Raw genomic sequence first — 24,102 nt, forward strand, 5'->3', positions numbered from 1 at the left:
TTCTGAATGTTAAGTTTCAGTCTCTTCTCAGCCCTGTTCTTCTGAATGTTAAGTTTCGTGCTCTTCTCAGCCCTGTTCTTCTGAATGTTAAGTTTCAGTCTCTTCTCAGCCCTGTTCTTCTGAATGTTAAGTTTCGTGCTCTTCTCAGCCTTGTTCTTCTGAATGTTAAGTTTCAGTCTCTTCTCAGCCCTGTTCTTCTGAATGTTAAGTTTCGTGCTCTTCTCAGCCCTGTTCTTCTGAATGTTAAGTTTCAGTCTCTTCTCAGCCCTGTTCTTCTGAATGTTAAGTTCCGTGCTCTTCTCAGCCCTGTTCTTCTGAATGTTAAGTTTCGTGCTCTTCTCAGCCTTGTTCTTCTGAATGTTAAGTTTCAGTCTCTTCTCAGCCCTGTTCTTCTGAATGTTAAGTTTCAGTCTCTTCTCAGCCCTGTTCTTCTGAATGTTAAGTTCCGTGCTCTTCTCAGCCCTGTTCTTCTGAATGTTAAGTTTCGTGCTCTTCTCAGCCTTGTTCTTCTGAATGTTAAGTTTCGTGCTCTTCTCAGCCTTGTTCTTCTGAATGTTAAGTTTCAGTCTCTTCTCAGCCCTGTTCTTCTGAATGTTAAGTTTCGTGCTCTTCTCAGCCTTGTTCTTCTGAATGTTAAGTTTCAGTCTCTTCTCAGCCTTGTTCTTCTGAATGTTAAGTTTCAGTCTCTTCTCAGCCCTGTTCTTCTGAATGTTAAGTTTCAGTCTCTTCTCAGCCTTGTTCTTCTGAATGTTAAGTTTCAGTCTCTTCTCAGCCCTGTTCTTCTGAATGTTAAGTTTCAGTCTCTTCTCAGCCCTGTTCTTCTGAATGTTAAGTTTCAGTCTCTTCTCAGCCCTGTTCTTCTGAATGTTAAGTTTCAGTCTCTTCTCAGCCCTGTTCTTCTGAATGTTAAGTTTCAGTCTCTTCTCAGCCCTGTTCTTCTGAATGTTAAGTTTCAGTCTCTTCTCAGCCCTGTTCTTCTGAATGTTAAGTTTCAGTCTCTTCTCAGCCCTGTTCTTCTGAATGTTAAGTTTCAGTCTCTTCTCAGCCCTGTTCTTCTGAATGTTAAGTTTCAGTCTCTTCTCAGCCCTGTTCTTCTGAATGTTAAGTTTCAGTCTCTTCTCAGCCCTGTTCTTCTGAATGTTAAGTTTCAGTCTCTTCTCAGCCCTGTTCTTCTGAATGTTAAGTTGTTCACTGTTTGCCAGAGCACCATGTGTCTTCACTGACTACCACCATATGGGATGAACAGGGACATGGATGATCAACTAACAGATTCATTGATGATTCACTTTTCCAACAAACACGCTGAGAAAACTGGCACACACACAGAATATGCATATAACACAACGTATAACATAACATGTACTGTGAGATATAACGTGACGTGTAACAAACATGATTGAAAACAAAGAGAACGAAGTATGGGTACAACAAACGTACGTTCTGATTGTTGTCGTTGTTAAAACTGTCTCTCAGTTCTGTCAATGACTCTCTCTCTCTGATGCTCAGTTCTAGTGATTCATCCACTCATTAGTAACACAGTCCAATGTTTGTTTGTGTGTGTGTGCGCGTGTGTGCGTGTGTGTGTGTCTTTAGACCCACACAGAAACAAGAGTAATTATGTTGGAAGAAAATGTCTTCAGTTGGTATTTGTAGGTGTTTTTTGTAGACTGGTAGATTTGAGCAGTGGAAGATTGGATACAAATCAAATCAAATCCCATTTTATTAGTCACATACGCCAAATACAACAGGTGTAGTAGACCTCACAGTGAAATGCTGAATACAACAGGTGTAGTAGACCTTACAGTGAAATGCTGAATACAACAGGTGTAGTAGACGTTACAGTGAAATGCTGAATACAACAGGTGTAGTAGACCTTACAGTGAAATGCTGAATACAACAGGTGTAGTAGACCTTACAGTGAAATGCTGAATACAACAGGTGTAGTAGAACCTTACAGTGAAATGCTGAATACAACAGGTGTAGTAGACCTTCCAGTGAAATGCTGAATACAACAGATGTAGTAGACCTCACAGTGAAATGCTGAATACAACTTGTGTAGGAAGACCTTACAGTGAAATGCTGAATACAACTGGTGTAGGTAGACCTTACAGTGAAATGCTGAATACAACAGGTGTAGTAGATCTTACAGTGAAATGCTGACTTACGAGCCCCCTAACCAGCAATGAATTTAAAAACAATAAGGATAAGAATAAGAAATAAAAGTAACAAGTAATTAAAAAGCAGCAGTATATACAGGGTGGTACCAGTACACAGTCAATGTGCAGGGATACTGGTTAGTTGAGGTAATATGTACATGTGGGTAGAGTTAGTGACTATGCATAGATGATGACAGCAGAGAGTATCAGCGGTGTAAAACAGGGGGAGAGGGGGGGGGATGCAAATAGTTTGTGTAGCCATTTGATTAAATGTTCAGGAGTCTGATGTCTTGGGGGTAGAAGCTGTTTAGAAGCCTCTTGGACCTAGACTTGGTGCTCCGGTACCACTTGCCATGCAGTAGCAAAGAGAACAGTCTATGACTAGGGTGGCTGGAGCATTTGCCAATTTTTAGGGCCTTCCTCTGATACCGCCTGATATAGAGGTCCTGGATGGCAGGAGGCTCGGCCCCCTTCGCTCTACCCTCTGTAGTGCCTTGCAGTCGGAAGCCGAGCAATTGCCATACCAGGCGGTGATGCAACCAGTCAGGATGCTCTCGATGGCACAGTTGTAAAACCTATTGAGGATCTGATGACTCATGCCAAATCTTTTCAGTTTCCTGAGGGGGAATAGGTTTTGTCATGCCCTCTTTGTCTTGGTGTGCTTGGACCATGTTAGTTTGTTGGTGATGTGGACACCAAGGAACTTGAAGCTCTCATCCTGCTCCACTGCAGCCCCGTCGATGAGAATGGGGGCGTGCTCGGTCCTCTCTTTCCTGTAGTCCACCATCAACTCCTGTCTTGATCACATTGATCACAACTAACATCAAGGCGGTGGCCCGTTCCTGTAGGTTCATGCTCTACAACATCCGCAGAGTACGACCCTGCCTCACACAGGAAGCGGCGCAGGTCCTAATCCAGGCACTTGTCATCTCCCGTCTGGATTACTGCAACTCGCTGTTGGCTGGGCTCCCTGCCTGTGCCATTAAACCCCTACAACTCATCCAGAACGCCGCAGCCCGTCTGGTGTTCAACCTTCCCAAGTTCTCTCACGTCACCCCGCTCCTCCGCTCTCTCCACTGGCTTCCAGTTGAAGCTCGCATCCGCTACAAGACCATGGTGCTTGCCTACGGAGCTGTGAGGGGAACGGCACCGCAGTACCTCCAGGCTCTGATCAGGCCCTACACCCAAACAAGGGCACTGCGTTCATCCACCTCTGGCCTGCTCGCCTCCCTACCACTGAGGAAGTACAGTTCCCGCTCAGCCCAGTCAAAACTGTTCGCTGCTCTGGCCCCCCAATGGTGGAACAAACTCCCTCACGACGCCAGGACAGCGGAGTCAATCACCACCTTCCGGAGACACCTGAAACCCCACCTCTTCAAGGAATACCTAGGATAGGATAAAGTAATCCTTCTCACCCCCTCCCCTTAAATGATTTAGATGCACTATTGTAAAGTGGCTGTTCCACTGGATGTCAGAAGGTGAATTCACCAATTTGTAAGTCGCTCTGGATAAGAGCGTCTGCTAAATGACTTAAATGTAAATGTTAAATGTTGTGTTCTGGCACCACACGGCCAGGTCTCCGACCTCCTCCCTATAGGCTGTCTCGTCGTTGTCAGTGATCTGTTGTGTCATTGGCAAACTTAATAATGATTTTGGAGTCGTTCCAAGTTGTGCAGTCATGAGTGAACTGGGAGTAAAGGAGGGGACTGAGCACGCACCCCTGAGGGACTCCTGTGTTGAGGATCAGCGTGGCAGATGTGTTGTTACCTACCCTTACCACCCAGGAGTGGCCCGTCAGGAAGTCCAGGATCCAGTTGCAGTGGTAGTTGTTTAGTCCCAGGGTCCTTAGCTTATTGATGAGTTTTGAGTTCACTATGGTGTTGAATGCTGAGCTGTAGACAATGAATAGCATTCTCACGTAGGTATTCCTTTAGTCCAAGTGAGAAAGGGCAGTGTGAAGGGCAATAGAGATTGCATCATCTGTAGATCTGTTAGGGCGGTATGCAAATTGGAGTGGGTCTACGGTTTCTGGAATAACTTGACCAGCCTTTCAAAGCACTTCATGGCTACAGACGTGAGTGCTACTGGTTGGTAATCATTTAGGTAGGTTACCTCCGTTTTCTTGGGCACAGGCACTATGGTGGTCTGCTTAAAACATGTTGGTTTTACAGACTCGGACAGGGAGAGGTTGAAAATGTCTGAGAAGACACTTGCCAGTTGGTCAGTGCATGCTCGCAGTACACTTCCTGGTAATCCATCTGGCCCTGTGACCTTTAAAGGTCTTAGTCACATCGACTGTGGAGAGCATGATCACACAGTCTTCTGGAACAGCTAGTGTTCTCATGCATGTTTCAGTGATATTTGCCTCGATGCGAGCATAGAACTAGTTTAGCTCATCTGGTAGACTCCTGCTACTGGGCAGCTCTTGGTTGTGCTTCTCTATGTAGTCTGTAATGGTTTGCAAGCCCTGCCACATCTGATGAGCATCAGAGCCAGTCTAGTACAATTTGATCTTAGTCCTGTATTGACGCTTTGCCTGTTTGATGGTTCATCGGAGGACATAGAGGGATTTCTTAGAAGCTTCCGGGTTAGAGTCCTGCTCCTTGAAAGCGGCAGCTCTACCCTTTAGCTCAGTGCGGATGTTGCCTGTAATCCATGGCTTCTGGTTGGGGTATGTAAGTATGGTCTCTGTGGGGACGACGTCCTCAATGCGCTTATTGATAAAGCCAGTGACTGATGTGGTGTACTCCTCAATGCCATTTGGAAGAATCCCAGAACATATTCCAGTCTGTGCAAAACAGTCCTGTAGTTTAGCATCTGCTTCATCTGACCACTTTTTTATTGATCGAGTCAATGTTGCTTCCTGCTTTAATTTTTTGCTTGTTGGCTGGAATCAGGAGGATATAATTATGGTCAGATTTGCCAAATGGAGGGCGAGGGAGAGGCGTGTGTGGAGTAAAGAAGACCAAGATTTTTTTCTCCCTCTAGTTACACATTTAACATGCTGATTTACATTTAGTAAAATGGAATACAGCTCATTCAATGCTGTGTTAGTGCCAGCCTCAGTCTGTGGTGGTATGTAAACAGTTAACGAAAAATACAGATAAAAACTCTCTAGGTAGATAGTGTGGTCTGCAGCTTATCATGAGATACTCTACCTCAGGCGAGGAATAGCTCAAGACTTCCTTAGATATCGTGCACCAGCTGTTGTTTACATATATACATAGTCCGTCACCCCTTGTCTTACCAGACACCGCTGTTCTATCCTGCTGGTGCAGAGTATAACCAGCCAGATGTATGTTGATAGTGTCTTCATTCCGCCATGGCTCCGTGAAGCATAAGATGTTACAGTTTTGAATGTCCCATTGCAAGTTTAATCTTCCGCGTAGGTCATCTATTTTATTGTGCAAAGATTGCACGTTTGCTAGCAGAATAGAAGGAAGTGGGGGTTTATTCGACCGCTTACGAATTCTCAGAAGGCAGCCCGCCCTCTGGCCCTTTTATCTCCGCCTCCTCTTCACGGGGATCTGGGCCTGTTCCCGAGAAAGCAGTACGTCGGACTTGTTAAAGGGAAAAAAAGCACTCTGCTCGTCCGTGGTGAGTAATCACAGTCCTGATGTCTAGAAGTTATTTTCGGTCATAAAAGACTGTAGTGGCAACATTATGTACAAAATAATAAAAAAAGAAAAGAAGTTACAAACAGCGCAAATAAACAAACGAAAATAAATAAATAAACAAAAAGACACAATTGTTTTGGGATATGTAAAATGCCATCTTCTCCGGCTCCACTGTTCAGTCCTGGTATGTCAGGGTAAGGAAGCTGACAGAGCTGCCATCACACTGTGACCATGTGGAATAAAGCTGTACAGTGTTTACAGACCTAGGGCCTAGGGAAACATCATGTGATGCCAACTGTACCTTTCATACTGTTTCATCATGGCCACTACGATCAAAGTCTGGGTCGGAGTAGGAGAGAGAGAGAGGCGCTCGGGGGGACCAGTTGGGGGTGTACCTCGGATTTGTGGGTAGGAACAGAAGCACCACGACTCAGACATATCACACCACAGATTAGCCTAACCTGACAATGTTTAAGATTAGGATTATTAAATCCTTTGATGAAAGGGAAGAATAATCTGTCACGGTAAAGCGCCATGGAATCATCATGGAATCACCATGGAACCATCATGGAATCATCATGGAATCATCATGGAATCACCATGGAACCATCATGGAATCATCATGGAATCATCATGGAATCATCATGGAATCATCATGGAATCACCATGGAATCATCATGGAATCACCATGGAATCATCATGGAATCATCATGGAATCACCATGGAATCATCATGGAATCATCATGGAATCACTAGAGATAGTGAAGGATACAGACGGTCAAATCGACACATTGTTCAGAATCCAGTTTTAATATGAATCAACCATGAAAAGCACAGGAAAACATGACCTCATTACTGTTACAGGAACAGATGAACTGTATAAAGAGCTCATTTACTTGGCATCATTGACAGACGGATAGGACTTGGACATGAAGAACCTACACAAATATTTATTTTTATTTTCCTCATCCAAATATCTAAACTTAATTGTATATAACTATAAATATATAACTTAATTGTATATACATCAAGGTTTGTCATCCATCCTATAGAATCTAAACTTGATGTACGTAGAGCGATTGAGGTATACCATTCTGTGGGATCATATCTCACTGGCAGAAGAAGCTTTAGTTGAGAGGACAATACCTATTGGCTTTGTGGACATTTTTACATGACTCATTTTTATTTTGCAACTTCTTGATTTAGCGGGCACAAATAAGAAATAAAAACCAGATTTAATAGTTGGAAAGAACAAGTCCTGTTTAGAGAGCTCACTTTGAGTTGATTGGTTGTTGTTCAATTTGGTTTCGTAACCCTTAGTAACCATATATATATGGTTACTAAGGGTTACTAAACCATATACATATAGGCACATTATGCATATATCCCTTCACTGTAGATTAGAGTGTTGGAGGGGGAGAATAATGCTTTAAGTGCTTTATAACGGCCAATATTTACAAAAGGAGATTCTTCATAATTACAAAATAGAGGAGATTTGTATTCAACTGCTGATATTAACATTGCATTCCAAAGACAACGACAACGTAGGACTACTTACTTACCCACCAATTTGTTTCTCAACAGACATTTAAAACAAACAAATATATTTATTGCAAATGTATTTTCTATATAGTTTTACTAACATTTATTTATTATAACATTATTAAAACATTTTATTAAGAGTCTTGGTACACATGCATGTTTTTTTTTGAAGAGTGGACTCAGAAAGAGAACAGTATTGTACAAAATAATAATAATAATTACAGTTTATAAAAATGCACTTTTTTTGTAGCACCTTTGGTTTTCTGTGTTCCGCACAAAAACACCTCTGTGGTTGTATCTGGAGCAACACTGGAGCTACCAGACAGGGAGGCTGGGCTGGGGGAGGGACGAGGAGACTGGAGCTACCAGACAGGGAGGCTGGGCTGAGGGAGGGACGAGGAGACTGGAGCTACCAGACAGGGAGGCTGGGCTGAGGGAGGGACGAGGAGACTGGAGCTACCAGACAGGGAGGCTGGAGCTACCAGACAGGGAGACTGGGCTGGGGGAGGGACGAGGACTGGAGCTACCAGACAGGGAGGCTGGGCTGGGGAGCTGGAGCCAGACAGGGAGGCTGGGCTGGGGGAGGGACGAGAGACTGGAGCTACCAGACAGGGAGACTGGGCTGGGGGAGGGACGAGGAGACTGGAGCTACCAGACAGGGAGGGGCTGGGCTGGGGGAGGGACGAGGAGACTGGAGCTACCAGACAGGGAGGCTGGGCTGGGGGGGACGAGGACTGGAGCTACCAGACAGGGAGGTTGGGCTGGGGGAGGGACTGGAGCTACCAGACAGGGAGGCTGGGGGAGGGACGAGGAGACTGGAGGACAGGGAGGCTGGGCTGGGGGAGGGAGGAGGGAGACTGGAGCTACCAGACAGGGAGACTGGGGAAGGGAGGTGGGGACTGGAGCTACCAGACAGGGAGGCTGGGCTGGGGGAGGGACGAGGAGACTGGAGCTACCAGACAGGGAGGCTGGGCTGGGGAGGAGGGAGGGGACTGGAGCTACCAGACAGGGAGGCTGGGCTGGGGGAGGGACTGGAGGACAGAGACTGGGGAAGGGAGGTGGGGACTGGAGCTACCAGACAGGGAGGCTGGGCTGGGGGAGGAGGGAGGGGGCTGGGCTGGAGGGGGTCATGGGGTAAGGGAGGAGGGACTGGAGCTACCAGACAGGGAGGCTGGGCTGGGGGGGACAAGGAGACTGGAGCTACCAGACAGGGAGGCTGGGCTGGGGGAGGGAGGAGGGGACTGGAGCTACCAGACAGGGAGGCTGGGCTGGGGGAGGGACGAGGAGACTGGAGCTACCAGACAGGGAGGCTGGGCTGGGGGAGGGAGGAGACTGGAGCTACCAGACAGGGAGACTGGGGAAGGGAGGTGGGGACTGGAGCTACCAGACAGGGAGGCTGGGCTGGGGGAGGGACGAGGAGACTGGAGCTACCAGACAGGGAGGCTGGGCTGGGGGAGGAGGAGGGGACTGGAGCTACCAGACAGGGAGGCTGGGCTGGGGAGGAGGGAGGAAGGGGCTTGGCAGGGGAGTGGAACGTCTCTCTAGATAAGGTCATGGGGTAGGGACGAGAAGACTGCAGCTACCAGACAGGGAGGCTGGGCTGGGGGAGGAGGGGGCTTGGCAGGGGAGTGGAACGTCTAGATAAGGTCTGGGCTGGGGACGAGAAGGGGGAAAGACGAGGAGAGGAAAGGGGGCTTGGGCGTTGGGGTGAAAGAGTGGATCCTCCTCTGTTTGCTGAAAGTGCACCACTGTCCGTCGAAAGTGCGGCATCAAACGTCCTTTATTCCTCATGTCCCTCCTGTTACAAGGTAAAGTCACTATGTGATTGGCCCTACAAGGGCGAGGAGTATTCCCCTAGGACAATGCTTCTACGACAGGGCAGAGGAGGGCGGCACGCTGTTCTCGAGTGGGGGGGTTGGGGGGGGAGGCAGCGTGCTGCTGGTCTGAAACTGGTGGTCTGATCACCTTATCAAGGATATAAAACACAGGTTTGGTTTAGAGCCTGAGGCCAGGTCGAGTGGAGTATAGGGAGGGTGAGTGATGGATGTCAGGTATTCGGTCGGCAGTACAAGGCATGCATGGAACAGAACACCCTCTAACCCTGTCCTTCAGCTGGTCGGGGAGTCGGGGGGGGGGGGGGTGGTGGTCAGGTCCTAGCCCATGAAGCAGACAGGGCCCACCTCGAAACCGAACCGCTGGCTGGGTTCACCAAAGTCATTGAACATGACGTCGATGACGGGCACCTGGTCGATGCGAGGAGTGTTGATCTCCATCACCGTCTTGGAGTAGCCCGACTTGAGCTGGAGAGGATAGAAGTGAAGATGGAGTTTGGGGAGAGTGGAAGGGAAAGGTGAGGAGGGGAGGGTGGAAGGGAAGGCAGAGGAGGGGGGAGAGTGGAAGGGAAGGCAGAGGAGGGGGAGGGTGGAAGGGAAGGCAGAGGAGGGGGAAGGGGAAGGCAGAGGGAGGGGGGGTCCTAAGGGAAGGCAGAGGAGGGGGAAGGGAAGGGAAGGCAGAGGAGGGGGAGGGTGGAAGGGAAGGCAGAGGAGGGGGGAAGGGAAGGCAGAGGAGGGGTAGGGTGGAAGGGAAGGCGGAGGAGGGGGAGGGTGGAAGGGAAGGCGGAGGAGAGGGGAAGGGAAGGGAAGGCAGAGGAGGGGGAAGGGAAGGCAGAGGAGGGGGAGGGTGGAAGGAAGGCAGAGGAGGGGGAGGGTGGAAGGGAAGGCGGAGGAGGGGGAGGGTGGAAGGGAAGGCGGAGGAGGGGGAAGGGAAGGCGGAGGAGGGGAGGGTGGAAGGGAAGGCAGAGGAGGGGGGAAGGGAAGGCAGAGGAGGGGGAGGGTGGAAGGGAAGGCGGAGGAGGGGGAGGGTGGAAGGGAAGGCAGAGGAGGGGAGGGTGGAAGGGAAGGCGGAGGAGGGGGAAGGGGGAGGAGGGGAGGGTGGAAGGGAAGGCAGAGGAGGGGGAGGGGGAAGGGAAGGCGGAGGAGGGGAGGGTGGGAAGGGAGAGGAGGGGAGGAGGGTGGGACAGGGAGAGTGAAGGGAAAAGAGGGGGTGGGACAAGGGAGAGTGAAGGGGAAAGAGGGGGTGGGACAAGGGAGAGTGAAGGGGAAAGAGGGGGTGGGACAAGGGAGAGTGAAGGGGAAAGAGGGGGTGGGACAAGGGAGAGTGAAGGGGAAAGAGGGGGTGGGACAAGGGAGAGTGAAGGGGAAAGAGGGGGTGGGACAAGGGAGAGTGAAGGGGAAAGAGGGGGTGGGACAAGGGAGAGTGAAGGGGAAAGAGGGGTGGGACAAGGGAGAGTGAAGGGGAAAGAGGGGGTGGGACAAGGGAGAGTGAAGGGGGAGGGGGGTGGGAAGGGGAAAGGGGAAAGGGGGGTGGGACAAGGGAGAGTGAAGGGGAAAGAGGGGGTGGGACAAGGGAGAGTGAAGGGGAAAGAGGGGGTGGGACAAGGGAGAGTGAAGGGGAAAGAGGGGGTGGGACAAGGGAGAGCGAGTTACTGTGGTGATCAATACAACCTGTATAGAAGATAACCTAAACACAGCATATAATATAACCTAAATACTCTATATAATATAACCTAAATACTCTATATAATATAACCTAAATACTCTATATAATATAACCTAAATACTGTATATAATATAACCTAAATACTGTATATAATATAACTTAAACACTGCATATAATATAACCTAAATACTGTATATAATATAACTTAAACACAGCATATAATATAACCTAAATACTCTATATAATATAACCTAAATACTCTATATAATATAACCTAAATACTGTGTATAATATAACCTAAATACTGTATATAATATAACTTAAACACAGCATATAATATAACCTAAATACTGTATATAATATAACTTAAAAACTGTATATAATATAACCTAAATACTGTATATAATATAACCTAAATACTGTGTATAATATAACTTAAACACTGCATATAATATAACCTAAATACTGTATATAATATATATATATTATATACAATATAAAGGTTATATTATATTTAACATATATTGTATATAATATACTTATATTATATACAGTATTTAGGTATTTACAGTATTTACAGTATTTAGGTTATAATATAACCTAAATACTGTATATAATATAACCTGTATATAATACAACCTAAATACTCTATACAATATAACATGTATATAATCTGTACTGTGTCCTTACTGAGCATCCATCTGAAAGTGCCTTGATGAAGGGGTTATTATCGTAGGACATCTCCTCGTCGTTGTAACCCAGGAAGCGTAGAGCCTTGTCGTAGCCGTCTGCCTTGGCATCGTACCAGGCTACAGACTGGTGGCAGATGTAGGTGAAATTCTGACGGGCCGTTGAGCTGAGCAGCTTCAGGAAGGTCATCTGGACCGTCTGGATGGTGTTCTCCTCCATGTCCACATAGTTCAACTGGGGGAGGGGGAGGGGGCAGAGGGGGGAGGGGGACAGAGGGGGAGGGGGTAGAGGAGAGGGGGCAGAGGGGGAGGGAGAGTGGAGGGGAGGGGGCAGAGGGGGAGGGAGAGGGGGAGGGAGCAGAGGGGGAGGGAGGGGACAGAGGGGGAGGGGTAGGGAGAGGGGGCAGAGGGGGAGGGAGAGTGGAGGGGGAGGGAGAGGGGAGGGGAGGGGACAGAGGGGGAGGGGGTAGAGGAGAGGGGGAGGGGGAGGGGAGAGTGGAGGGGGGGGGCAGAGGGGGAGGGGAGGGGGAGGGAGCAGAGGGGGGGGGAGCAGAGGAGAGGGGGCAGGGGGGAGGGAGAGAGGGGGAGGGAGGGGGGAGGTAGAGGGGAGAGGGAGCAGAGGTAGAGGGGAGGGGACAGAGGGGGAGGGGAGGGGAGGTAGAGGAGAGGGGGAGGTATAGGGGAGGGGCCAGAGGGGGAGGGAGAGGAGGTAGAGGAGAGGGGGCAGAGGGGGAGAGGGAGGGGACAGAGGGGGAGGGGGTAGAGGAGAGGGGGCAGAGGGGGAGGGAGAGTGGAGGGGGAGGGAGAGGGGGAGGTATAGGGGGGAGGGAGCAGAGGTAGAGGGGACAGAGGGGGAGGGAGAGGGAGGAGGGGGAGCAGAGGTAGGGGGAGGGGACAGAGGGGGAGGGAGAGGAGAGGGAGGAGGTAGAGGGGGAGGGGACAGAGGGGGAGGGGGTAGAGGAGAGGGGGCAGAGGGGGAGGGGAGGGGGAGGGGGAGGGGAGGGGGAGGTATAGGGGAGGGGCCAGAGGGGAAGGAGAGGGGAGGGAGCAGAGGGGGAGGGGGGGGGGCAGAGGGGGGGGAGGGGACAGGGGGAGGTAGAGGAGAGGGGGCAGAGGGGAGGGGGGGGGGGGAGGTAGAGGAGAGGGGGCAGAGGGGGGGGGAGGGGGAGGTAGAGGAGAGGGGGCAGAGGGGAGGGGGAGGAGGGAGGTAGAGGAGAGGGGGCAGAGGAGGAGGGGGAGGGGGGGAGGTAGAGGAGAGGGGGCAGAGGGGGAGGGGGAGGTAGAGGAGAGGGGGCAGAGGGGAGGAGGGGGAGGGGGGCAGAGGGGAGGAGAGGGGGCAGAGGAGGAGGGGGAGGGGGATGTAGAGGAGAGGGGACAGTTGTCATTGAAAGTGACTGTGAATATCAGAAATCTATAACTGCTTTGAGAGTTGGATATTTTCTCCACTTACTATTTTTCCCCGCTTGAATTCACTGAACCATGATCCTGGAGCCTCCTTGGGCCAGTTCGAGATTCTGACCTGTTACACAGACATAAAACAACAGGCTAACTGTTAATGTCTCTGAATAATGTATATATATATACAGAAAAGGTCAAACAGCGAGTGTGTTAATGCAGGTTCGAATTGACTGCAACTTGTTCTTGTATCCATAGACACTATAGACATTGTTTCCCAGTGACGTACGCCAGCGGACTTCTTGTCGGGGTAGATACAGGTCTCTCCTCCAGCCGAGAAGTTACAGTAGACCTTGAAGGAGTCTCCAGTACAGCCCTGGTTAGGATCGATCCAGTATTCACCTGAACACAACAACACACATTACACACAGGCATTAACATGATGTACTGGGGCCCTATGGCAAGGTCATTAACATGATGTACTGGGGCCCTATGGCATGGTCATTAACATGATGTACTGGGGCCCTATGGCAAGGTCATTAACATGATGTACTGGGGCCCTATGGGATGGTCATTAACATGATGTACTGGGGCCCTATGGCATGGTCATTAACTTGATGTACTGGGGCCCTGGCATGGCAAGGTCATCATTAACTTGATGTACTGGGGCCCTGTATGGGGCCCTATGGTCATTAACATGATGTACTGGTTCTGTTCTCTAAAAGCCTTGGTACCAGTCTGGCTATGTTGTCTTGCCTACTCCTTATCACGTATTGTCACACCAAACATTGTTGGTATGATCGCACACACAGATCTGGGACCAGATTAGATCTCTAACCTGATCACACACACAGATCTGGGACCAGATTAGATCTCTAACCCTATCACACACACAGATCTAACCCTATCACACACACAGATCTGGGACCAGATTAGATCTCTAACCCTATCACACACACAGATCTGGGACCAGATTAGATCTCTAACCTGATTGCACACACAGATCTGGGACCAGATTAGATCTCTAACCTGATCGCACACACAGATCTGGGACCAGATTAGATCTCTAACCTGATCACACACAGAGATCTGGGACCAGATTAGATCTCTAACCTGATCGCACACACAGATCTGGGACCAGACTAGATCTCTAACCTGATCACACACACAGATCTGGGACTAGACTAGGTGCAGGTTGTTGTACTGTTGACCTATGGCAAGGTCAAATGTAAAACATCCTATACCTGGGCTATTCAACTACTTTTAACACCAGGTGACTGAAATCTCTGTCTCGAGCCAATTAGAGATGCTTCTTTTTTAAACCTTTATTTAACTAGGCAAGTCAGTTAGGGACAAATTCTTATTTTCAATGACGGCCGAGGAACAGTGGTTTAACTGCCTTGTTCAGGGGCAGAACGACAGATTTGTACCTTGTCAGCTCGGGGGTTTGACCTTGCAACCTTCCGGTTACTAGTCCAACGCTCTAACCACTAGGCTACCCTGCCGCCCAATGATGAACTACCAGGTAGAACGTAAACCAGCAGTAAGTACATGAGCCCCCCAGACAGCTGACGGGTCCTGTTATTTAACTGTCTAACCCACCGTCAGGGAAGTCAGGCTGGCTGAGGTGCAGGTCGTTACAGGTCCTGGCAGGGTTGTCCTGGGTTCCCATGGGGAACTTCATCCTCTCGATGTCCTGCTTCAAGTTATTCAGGGACCCGAACACATCCTCCATGTCCGCTGTGGCCTCCATGCCGTAGTCCGCCATGCCTCCCGCCTCGTCGCCCTGCACGCCGTCGTCCTCCGCCTGGCGTCTGTTCTTCCTGCTCGCCTGCTGGATGGGCAGCGGCTGGATGATGTCACCAGGAGGACCCTGGTTGGAAGAGCACAGAGGTTAGGGGTCAGTGAAATTGGCCAATACAGAGACAGGGACGAAAAGGTCCATTTAAAGTGGATCATCGTGAAAGCATCTGAGCTCTTGTTGAGAGAGGAAATGAGCTCTTGTTGAGAGAGGAAATGAGCTCTTGTTGAGAGAGGAAATGAGCTCTTGTTGAGAGAGGAAATGAGCTCTTGTTGAGAGAGGGAATGAGCTCTTGTTGAGAGAGGAAATGTTGACTTACAGGAGCTCCAGGTGGTCCGATCACACCAGTGTCTCCTTTCTGGCCAGATCCACCCTACAAAAACAGACACAGGACACAAGGAAGTTATCACACCAGTCATATAGGACGGAGAGATCTTCTAAAAGGGATGTTTCTGTATAAGCTTTACAAAAGGGCTTTATAAAATACATTTGATTGGATTTGATTGATTCTAATGAACAGAACTTACTGATGATCCCTTGGACCCCTTAGAGCCTACAGGTCCCTAGGTTAAGAAAAGAGAGACACACAGTGAACAATAACACTAGGACCGTGATGAAATGGTAGACATGAAGATGTGTAGACACAAAGATGTTTAGACATGAAGATGTTTAGACATAAAGATGTTTAGACATAAAGATGTTTAGACATAAAGATGTTTAGACATAAAGATGTTTAGACAAAGATGTTTAGACATAAAGATGTTTAGACATAAAGATGTTTAGACAAAGATGTTTAGACATGAAGATGTTTAGACAAAGATGTTTAGACATGAAGATGTTTAGACAAAGATGTTTAGACATAAAGATGTTTAGACATAAAGAAGTTTAGACAAAGATGTTTAGACATAAAGATGTTTAGACATGAAGATGTTTAGACATAAAGATGTTTAGACATGAAGATGTTTAGACATAAAGATGTTTAGACATAAAGATGTTTAGACATGAAGATGTTTAGACATAAAGATGTTTAGACATAAAGAAGTTTAGACAAAGATGTTTAGACATGAAGATGTTTAGACAAAGATGTTTAGACATGAAGATGTTTAGACATAAAGATGTTTAGACATAAAGATGTTTAGACATAAAGAAGTTTAGACAAAGATGTTTAGACATAAAGATGTTTAGACATAAAGATGTTTAGACATAAAGATGTTTAGACATAAAGATGTTTAGACATAAAGATGTTTAGACATAAAGATGTTTAGACATAAAGATGTTTAGACATAAAGATGTTTAGACATAAAGATGTTTAGACAAAGATGTTTAGACATAAAGATGTTTAGACATAAAGATGTTTAGACATGAAGATGTTTAGACATAAAGATTTAGACATGAAGATTTTAGACATAAAGAAGTTTACACAAAGATGTTTAGACAAAGATGTTTAGACATGAAGATGTTTAGACAAAGATGTTTAGACATAAAGAAGTTTAGACAAAGATGTTTAGACATAAAGATGTTTAGACAAAGATGTTTAGACAAAGATGTTTAGACATAAGATGTTTAGACATAAAGATGTTTAGACATAAAGATGTTTAGACATAAAGATGTTTAGACATAAAGATGTTTAGACAAAGATGTTTAGACGTGAAGATGTTTAGACAAAGATGTTTAGACATAAAGAAGTTTAGACAAAGATGTTTAGACATAAAGATGTTTTGGAACTTACAGGAATTCCAGGAGGACCAGGAGGACCAAGAGGACCAGCAGAACCTCCAACACCCTACAGAGACACAGTACAGCAGTAGTAACCAATGAGATGACACTTTACAGTACTATTAACCAATGAGATGGCACTTTACATGAAGGCATTCTTCAACACTTTATAATAGTATGAACCAATGAGCTAACACTTTACATAAAGGTGCAGATAATAAAAGGTCAATCCTCGACTATTAATCATCTGTTTATAGATCAATGAGTAATAAACTTGTCAGTCACTTACAGTATCTCCCTTGCCTCCACCAGTTCCCTGGGGTCCAGGCAGGCCTCTGTCTCCCTTCTCTCCAAACTCACCAGGTGGTCCAATCAGACCAATCAGACCAGGGTGACCCTATAGGACAGAGAGTGACAGAGAGAGAGAGAGAAAGAGAGAGGAGGAGGGGAAGAGAGAGAGAGAGAGAGAGAGGGGGAGGGGAAGAGAGAGGGAAAGAGATGATGAGGGTAAGAGAGAGAAGGAGAGAGAGGAGGAGGAGGGGAAGAGAGAGGGAAGGAGAGAGAGAGAGAGAGGAAGAAAGAGGAGGAGGGGAAGAAAGAGAGGAGAGAGAGAGGAGGAGGGGAAGAGATAGAGAGAAGGAGAGAGAGAGAGAGGAGGGGAAGAGAGAGAGGAGAAGGAGAGGGAGAGAGGGTGAGGGAGAAAGAGAGGTGAACAGTGTTAGATGGGATATTCACACAGTACATTGCAGATAATCCAACAGGAGAGCGAGAGGAATAGCTCCAGATGAACTGTCACAGAAATAGTATATACAGACATCCACAGACAGGAGACATGCTGTTGGAGTGGTGCCATGATCAATCATACACAAATCACAATTGTTAACATCTTTGTTTATAACAAACATCTGTTGTTCAATTATGCCAAGGAGCAATAGGTATATTAAACTAACGAGCTGAAACCACCTGCGCCATTATTAATGTACTCTGTGTCCGCGGGTGCCAGAACACTGTCTTAGTTATGACGGTAAAGTATTCTTCTGTTTATAGCGGTGTCGCATTTAACAACGGCGGTGTGTCGAGGACATCCGCTGCTGTAGCTAGAGTTACAGCCTACTGCAAAGCCCACTAGACTACTATTACTGCGGCCAGCTAGCTCCTAACCAATGATCAGTACACACATTCGACTACATTTCGTACACGTGTTCAACGACCACGTTAAATCACACAGAGAGATGACTCTGTAAACCAGAAACGTTGCTGACGTTGAAAGAGAGAGGGAGAGATAAGACAGCGATGGAGATAAAGAGAGAGATAACCTACTCTTCTCTACAGTAGCCAAGTCTTACCTTTTCTCCCTTACCGCCAGGAGTTCCTTTCAAGCCAGCGAGACCAGGGGGACCCTGGAAAGAGACAGAAAAACACTCTCAGGAATCAGTCTGTCACTGTGGATGGGCCAGTATATCTAAGCAGTGGATGGACCAGTATATCTAAGCAGTGGATGTAACAGTATACTAAGCAGTGGATGGACCAGTATATCTAAGCAGTGGATGGACCAGTATATCTAAGCAGTGGATGTAATAGTATACTAAGCAGTGGATGTAACAGTATACTAAGCAGTGGATGGACCAGTATATCTAAGCAGTGGATGGACCAGTATATCTAAGCAGTGGATGGACCAGTATACTAAGCAGTGGATGTAACAGTATACTAAGCAGTGGATGGACCAGTATATCTAAGCAGTGGATGGACCAGTATATCTAAGCAGTGGATGTAACAGTATACTAAGCAGTGGATGGACCAGTATATCTAAGCAGTGGATGTAACAGTATATCTAAGCAGTGGATGGACCAGTATACTAAGCAGTGGATGGACCAGTATATCTAAGCAGTGGATGGACCAGTATATCTAAGCAGTGGATGTAACAGTATATCTAAGCAGTGGATGTAACAGTATATCTAAGCAGTGGATGTAACAGTACATCTAAGCAGTGGATGGACCAGTATATCTAAGCAGTGGATGTAACAGTATATCTAAGCAGTGGATGTAACAGTATATCTAAGCAGTGGATGTAACAGTACATCTAAGCAGTGGATGGACCAGTATATCTAAGCAGTGGATGGACCAGTATATCTAAGCAGTGGATGGACCAGTATATCTAAGCAGTGGATGGACCAGTATATCTAAGCAGTGGATGGACCAGTATACTAAGCAGTGGATGGACCAGTATATCTAAGCAGTGGATGTAACAGTACATCTAAGCAGTGGATGTAACAGTATATCTAAGCAGTGGATGTAACAGTACATCTAAGCAGTGGATGTAACAGTACATCTAAGCAGTGGATGTAACAGTACATCTAAGCAGTGGATGGACCAGTATATCTAAGCAGTGGATGTAACAGTATACTAAGCAGTGGATGGACCAGTATATCTAAGCAGTGGATGGACCAGTATACTAAGCAGTGGATGTAACAGTATACTAAGCAGTGGATGGACCAGTATATCTAAGCAGTGGATGGACCAGTATATCTAAGCAGTGGATGTAACAGTATACTAAGCAGTGGATGGACCAGTATATCTAAGCAGTGGATGGACCAGTATATCTAAGCAGTGGATGGACCAGTATATCTAAGCAGTGGATGGACCAGTATATCTAAGCAGTGGATGGACCAGTATATCTAAGCAGTGGATGGACCAGTATACTAAGCAGTGGATGGACCAGTATATCTAAGCAGTGGATGGACCAGTATATCTAAGCAGTGGATGTAACAGTATATCTAAGCAGTGGATGGACCAGTATACTAAGCAGTGGATGTAACAGTATACTAAGCAGTGGATGTAACAGTATATCTAAGCAGTGGATGGACCAGTATACTAAGCAGTGGATGTAACAGTACATCTAAGCAGTGGATGGACCAGTATACTAAGCAGTGGATGTAAAAGTATACTAAGCAGTGGATGGACCAGTATATCTAAGCAGTGGATGGACCAGTATATCTAAGCAGTGGATGGACCAGTATATCTAAGCAGTGGATGTAACAGTATACTAAGCAGTGGATGTAACAGTATACTAAGCAGTGGATGTAACAGTATACTAAGCAGTGGATGGACCAGTATATCTAAGCAGTGGATGGACCAGTATATCTAAGCAGTGGATGGACCAGTATATCTAAGCAGTGGATGTAACAGTATACTAAGCAGTGGATGGACCAGTATATCTAAGCAGTGGATGTAACAGTATACTAAGCAGTGGATGGACCAGTATATCTAAGCAGTGGATGGACCAGTATATCTAAGCAGTGGATGGACCAGTATATCTAAGCAGTGGATGGACCAGTATACTAAGCAGTGGATGGACCAGTATATCTAAGCAGTGGATGGACCAGTATACTAAGCAGTGGATGGACCAGTATATCTAAGCAGTGGATGTAACAGTATACTAAGCAGTGGATGGACCAGTATATCTAAGCAGTGGATGGACCAGTATATCTAAGCAGTGGATGGACCAGTATACTAAGCAGTGGATGGACCAGTATATCTAAGCAGTGGATGGACCAGTATACTAAGCAGTGGATGGACCAGTATATCTAAGCAGTGGATGGACCAGTATACTAAGCAGTGGATGGACCAGTATATCTAAGCAGTGGATGGACCAGTATACTAAGCAGTGGATGGACCAGTATATCTAAGCAGTGGATGGACCAGTATACTAAGCAGTGGATGGACCAGTATACTAAGCAGTGGATGGACCAGTATATCTAAGCAGTGGATGGACCAGTATACTAAGCAGTGGATGGACCAGTATACTAAGCAGTGGATGGACCAGTATATCTAAGCAGTGGATGGACCAGTATATCTAAGCAGTGGATGTAACAGTATATCTAAGCAGTGGATGGACCAGTATATCTAAGCAGTGGATGGACCAGTATATCTAAGCAGTGGATGGACCAGTATATCTAAGCAGTGGATGGACCAGTATACTAAGCAGTGGATGGACCAGTATATCTAAGCAGTGGATGGACCAGTATACTAAGCAGTGGATGGACCAGTATATCTAAGCAGTGGATGGACCAGTATATCTAAGGATTAGTTAACCTTGTAATTATCATGTTGTTATTACCATCGGTCCAGGAGGTCCGTCCATTCCAGAAGCACCTGGAAGTCCTTGTTCACCCTGAGAGTAAGTATCACATCATCCATTACATTATCCTTCACATTATCCATCACATTACCATTCCCATAACCACACAATTATAATCTTGATAATGTGACGATAAGTATATAGCAGACACTGTCATCTGATTAGTTAGGACTTGAATGGAGCGTGTTAACTCATTTTATTGATTGATTTATTTGTTATTTTACCAGGTAAGATGACTGAGAACACATTCTTATTCACAGCAACAACCTGGGGAATAGTTACAGGGGATGAATGAGACAATTGTAAACTGGGGATGATTAGGTGACCGTGATGGTTTGAGGGTCAGATTGGGAATTTTGCCAGGACACCAGGGTTAACACCCCTACTCTTACTATGAGTGCCATGAGATCTTTAGTGACCTCAGAGAGTCAGGACACCAGGGTTAACACCCCTACTCTTACGATAAGTGCCATGAGATCTTTAGTGACCTCAGAGAGTCAGGACACCAGGGTTAACACCCCTACTCTTAATGTGCCATGAGATCTTTATGACCTCAGAAGTCAGGACACCAGGGTTAACACCCCTACTCTTACTATGAGTGCCATGAGATCTTTAGTGACCTCAGAGAGTCAGGACACCGGGGTTAACACCTCTACTCTTACTATAAGTGCCATGGAATCTTTAGTGACCTCAGAGAGTCAGGACACCCGTTTTAATGTCTCATCTGAAAGAGGGCACTTTACACAGGGCAATGTTCCATTCACTGCCCTGGGGGCATTGGTATCTTCTTAGACCTGAGTAAAGAGTTTCTCCTACTGGCCCTCCAACACCACTTCCAGCAGCATCTGGTCTCCCATCCAGGGACCGACCTGGACCGACCCTACTTAGCTTCAGAGGCAACTCATGACAGTGATACTGTAGCGTATAGATCAAAATATAACAGATGATGTATAGCTAGGTAACTCACGACAGGGCCGGGGATTCCACGCAGGCCGTCAGGCCCAGGCTTCCCAGAGGGCCCCTGGGGTCCAACAGGTCCAGTTTTACCATCAGGCCCCTCGGCTCCAGCCTCACCCTGCAAAACACAATTATAACGCTCAATACACCTGTATCAATACCTTCAGCCACATCCTGGAGTTACATAGTAGTAATTCCCAGCTACATTCAAATACATTCAGCATGACCTTCCAGAGATACCTTATATGGCCTGCGGTAGTGAGGGTTCCCGAGGAGAAGTTTGAGAACCAGTTGCCTGGGTAACCAGAGCTATAAGCTTCTTTTCCATACATATTATAGACATGGAAGACAGAGAGATCTAGAAATTAGACTTGTGAAAACTGTTTAATAAAGTTCAATACAACAGTTCTCACAAGTCTAATTTCTAGATTTCTAGTTGTGCAGAAAGTAGATGTCCTAACCGACTTGCCAAAACTATAGTTTATTAAAAAAAAAATTTGTGGAGTGGTTGAAAAACGAGTTTTAATGACTCCAACCTAAGTGTATGTAAACTTCCGACTTCAACTGTATGTACTGAAGTTCTCGAGGGGGATTCTATAAGAATTCAGTTTTATTCAAACCTAAACAGATAAAGCTCCTTTCAAAGGTGTTTGGGAATTACAACAATCACACCACCTGTCATCGATCAGCCATGAGAACAGACACAAAAGATTGGAGATCCATGGATTTACCATCAGATCGGATAACGGGGTTGGAGGATTAAACTAGTCTGACAACCAATTATAAGCCAGCTTTGACAGACCAGGAAGTTCTGAGGGGCTTTTGTCCTGTCTCCATCACATCAACTCTAATCCTACACTTCTGTTTGAATGGACGTGTGTGTGTGTGTCTGTCTGTGTGTGTGTGTGCGTCTGTGCCTATTACCTTAGAACCCTTCTCTCCTTGTCTTCCCTCAGTACCGGCTGGTCCAATGGGTCCCTGGGGGGAAAGAGGCACCACTCATCAGCTTGGTGTACAGTGTCCAATCACAAATGGTTAAAACAGTCTAAAGACAATACAACATCAATCAATCAATCCATGTATTTATAAAGCCCTTTTCACATCAGCCGATGTCACACAGTGCTGTACAGAAACCCAGCCTAAAACACCATCTATTTAGTATACACTTGGGAAAAAAACAGTGCTTATTATATATATATATATATGTGTGTGTGTGTATATATGATGAGTAATAACTACTGATGATCATTTCTCAATATACGACTGATGACCTTGACTAGAAGCAGAACCAGTGTATAGCAGGTCAGATAGGGACAATCAGCTATAGTACCTTATCACTATACGACTGATGACCTTGACTAGAAGGATATGACTATATTATTACAATGTTATGAATATATTATGACTATATTAACATCGATATGACTATATTATGACTATACTAATACCTCTATGAGTATATTAATACCTATATGACTATATTAATACCTATATGAGTATATTAATACCTATATGACTATATTATGACTATATTAATACCTATATGACTATATTAATACCTATATGACTATATTATGACTATATTAATAGCTATATGACTATATTAATACCTATATGACTATATTAATACCTATATGACTATATTATGACTATATTAATACCTATATGACTATATTATGACTATATTAATACCTATATGACTATATTAACACCTATATGACTATATTATGACTATATTAATACCTATATGACTATATTATGACTATATTAATACCTATATGACTATATTAATACCTATATGACTATATTAACACCTATATGACTATATTATGACTATATTAATACCTATATGACTATATTATGAGTATATTAATACCTATATGACTATATTAATACCTATATGACTATATTAATACCTATATGACTATATTATGACTATATTAATACCTATATGACTATATTAATACCTATATGACTATATTAATACCTATATGACTATATGAATACTTACATGACTATATTCTGACCATACTGTCCCTTGGTGTTGCTGACACAGGTTAATATGTACAGCATCTATTCCATAATGTTTAATGTAGGTGAAAAGACTGTACAGACCAGTATCTTACAACTCATTTCTCCACCATACATATTAAATACCTGGCACCACGTCCGTGAGCCGTAATCATGACAGGAAAACCCTGTTCTTTGATGCAGAGCCAGGTCGATGATGCAGATCATCGACTGCATCCTTATGTAATACATGTATCACTAGCCACTTTAACTATGCCACTTTGTTTACATACTCATCTCATATGTATATACTGTACTCGATACCATCTACTGTATCTTGCCTATGCTGCTCTGTACCATCACTCATTCATATATCCTTATGTACATATTCTTTATCCCCTTACACACTGTGTATAAGACAGTAGTTTAGGAATTGTTAGTTAGATTACTTGTTGGTTATTACTGCATTGTCGGAACTAGAAGCACAAGCATTTCGCTACACTCGCATTAACATCTGCTAACCATGTGTATGTGACAAATAAAATTTGATTTGATTTGATTTGATGTAGAAACACATCTTTGA

The 24,102-nt window shown here is 45.6% G+C and overlaps 1 protein-coding gene across 1 annotated transcript in view; it reads right to left on the reverse strand.

The window, feature by feature from the left end:
• Positions 1–9,085: 9,085 nt before the first annotated feature.
• The window catches only part of LOC135558088 (collagen alpha-1(XI) chain-like), a 208,044-nt gene continuing 193,027 nt past the window's right edge, over positions 9,086–24,102 (reverse strand). The window contains 13 exon segments of the mRNA XM_064991838.1: positions 9,086–9,615; positions 11,504–11,737; positions 12,953–13,021; positions 13,187–13,299; positions 14,500–14,770; positions 15,018–15,071; positions 15,226–15,261; positions 16,428–16,481; positions 16,704–16,811; positions 17,761–17,814; positions 20,532–20,585; positions 21,520–21,627; positions 22,434–22,487. Of these exon segments, the coding sequence (XP_064847910.1) occupies positions 9,469–9,615; positions 11,504–11,737; positions 12,953–13,021; positions 13,187–13,299; positions 14,500–14,770; positions 15,018–15,071; positions 15,226–15,261; positions 16,428–16,481; positions 16,704–16,811; positions 17,761–17,814; positions 20,532–20,585; positions 21,520–21,627; positions 22,434–22,487 (1,356 nt within the window). The 3' untranslated portion in view covers positions 9,086–9,468.

The sequence above is a fragment of the Oncorhynchus masou genome, chromosome 17 (genome assembly GCF_036934945.1).
Source record: "Oncorhynchus masou masou isolate Uvic2021 chromosome 17, UVic_Omas_1.1, whole genome shotgun sequence".
NCBI classification, from domain to species: Eukaryota; Metazoa; Chordata; class Actinopteri; order Salmoniformes; family Salmonidae; genus Oncorhynchus; species Oncorhynchus masou.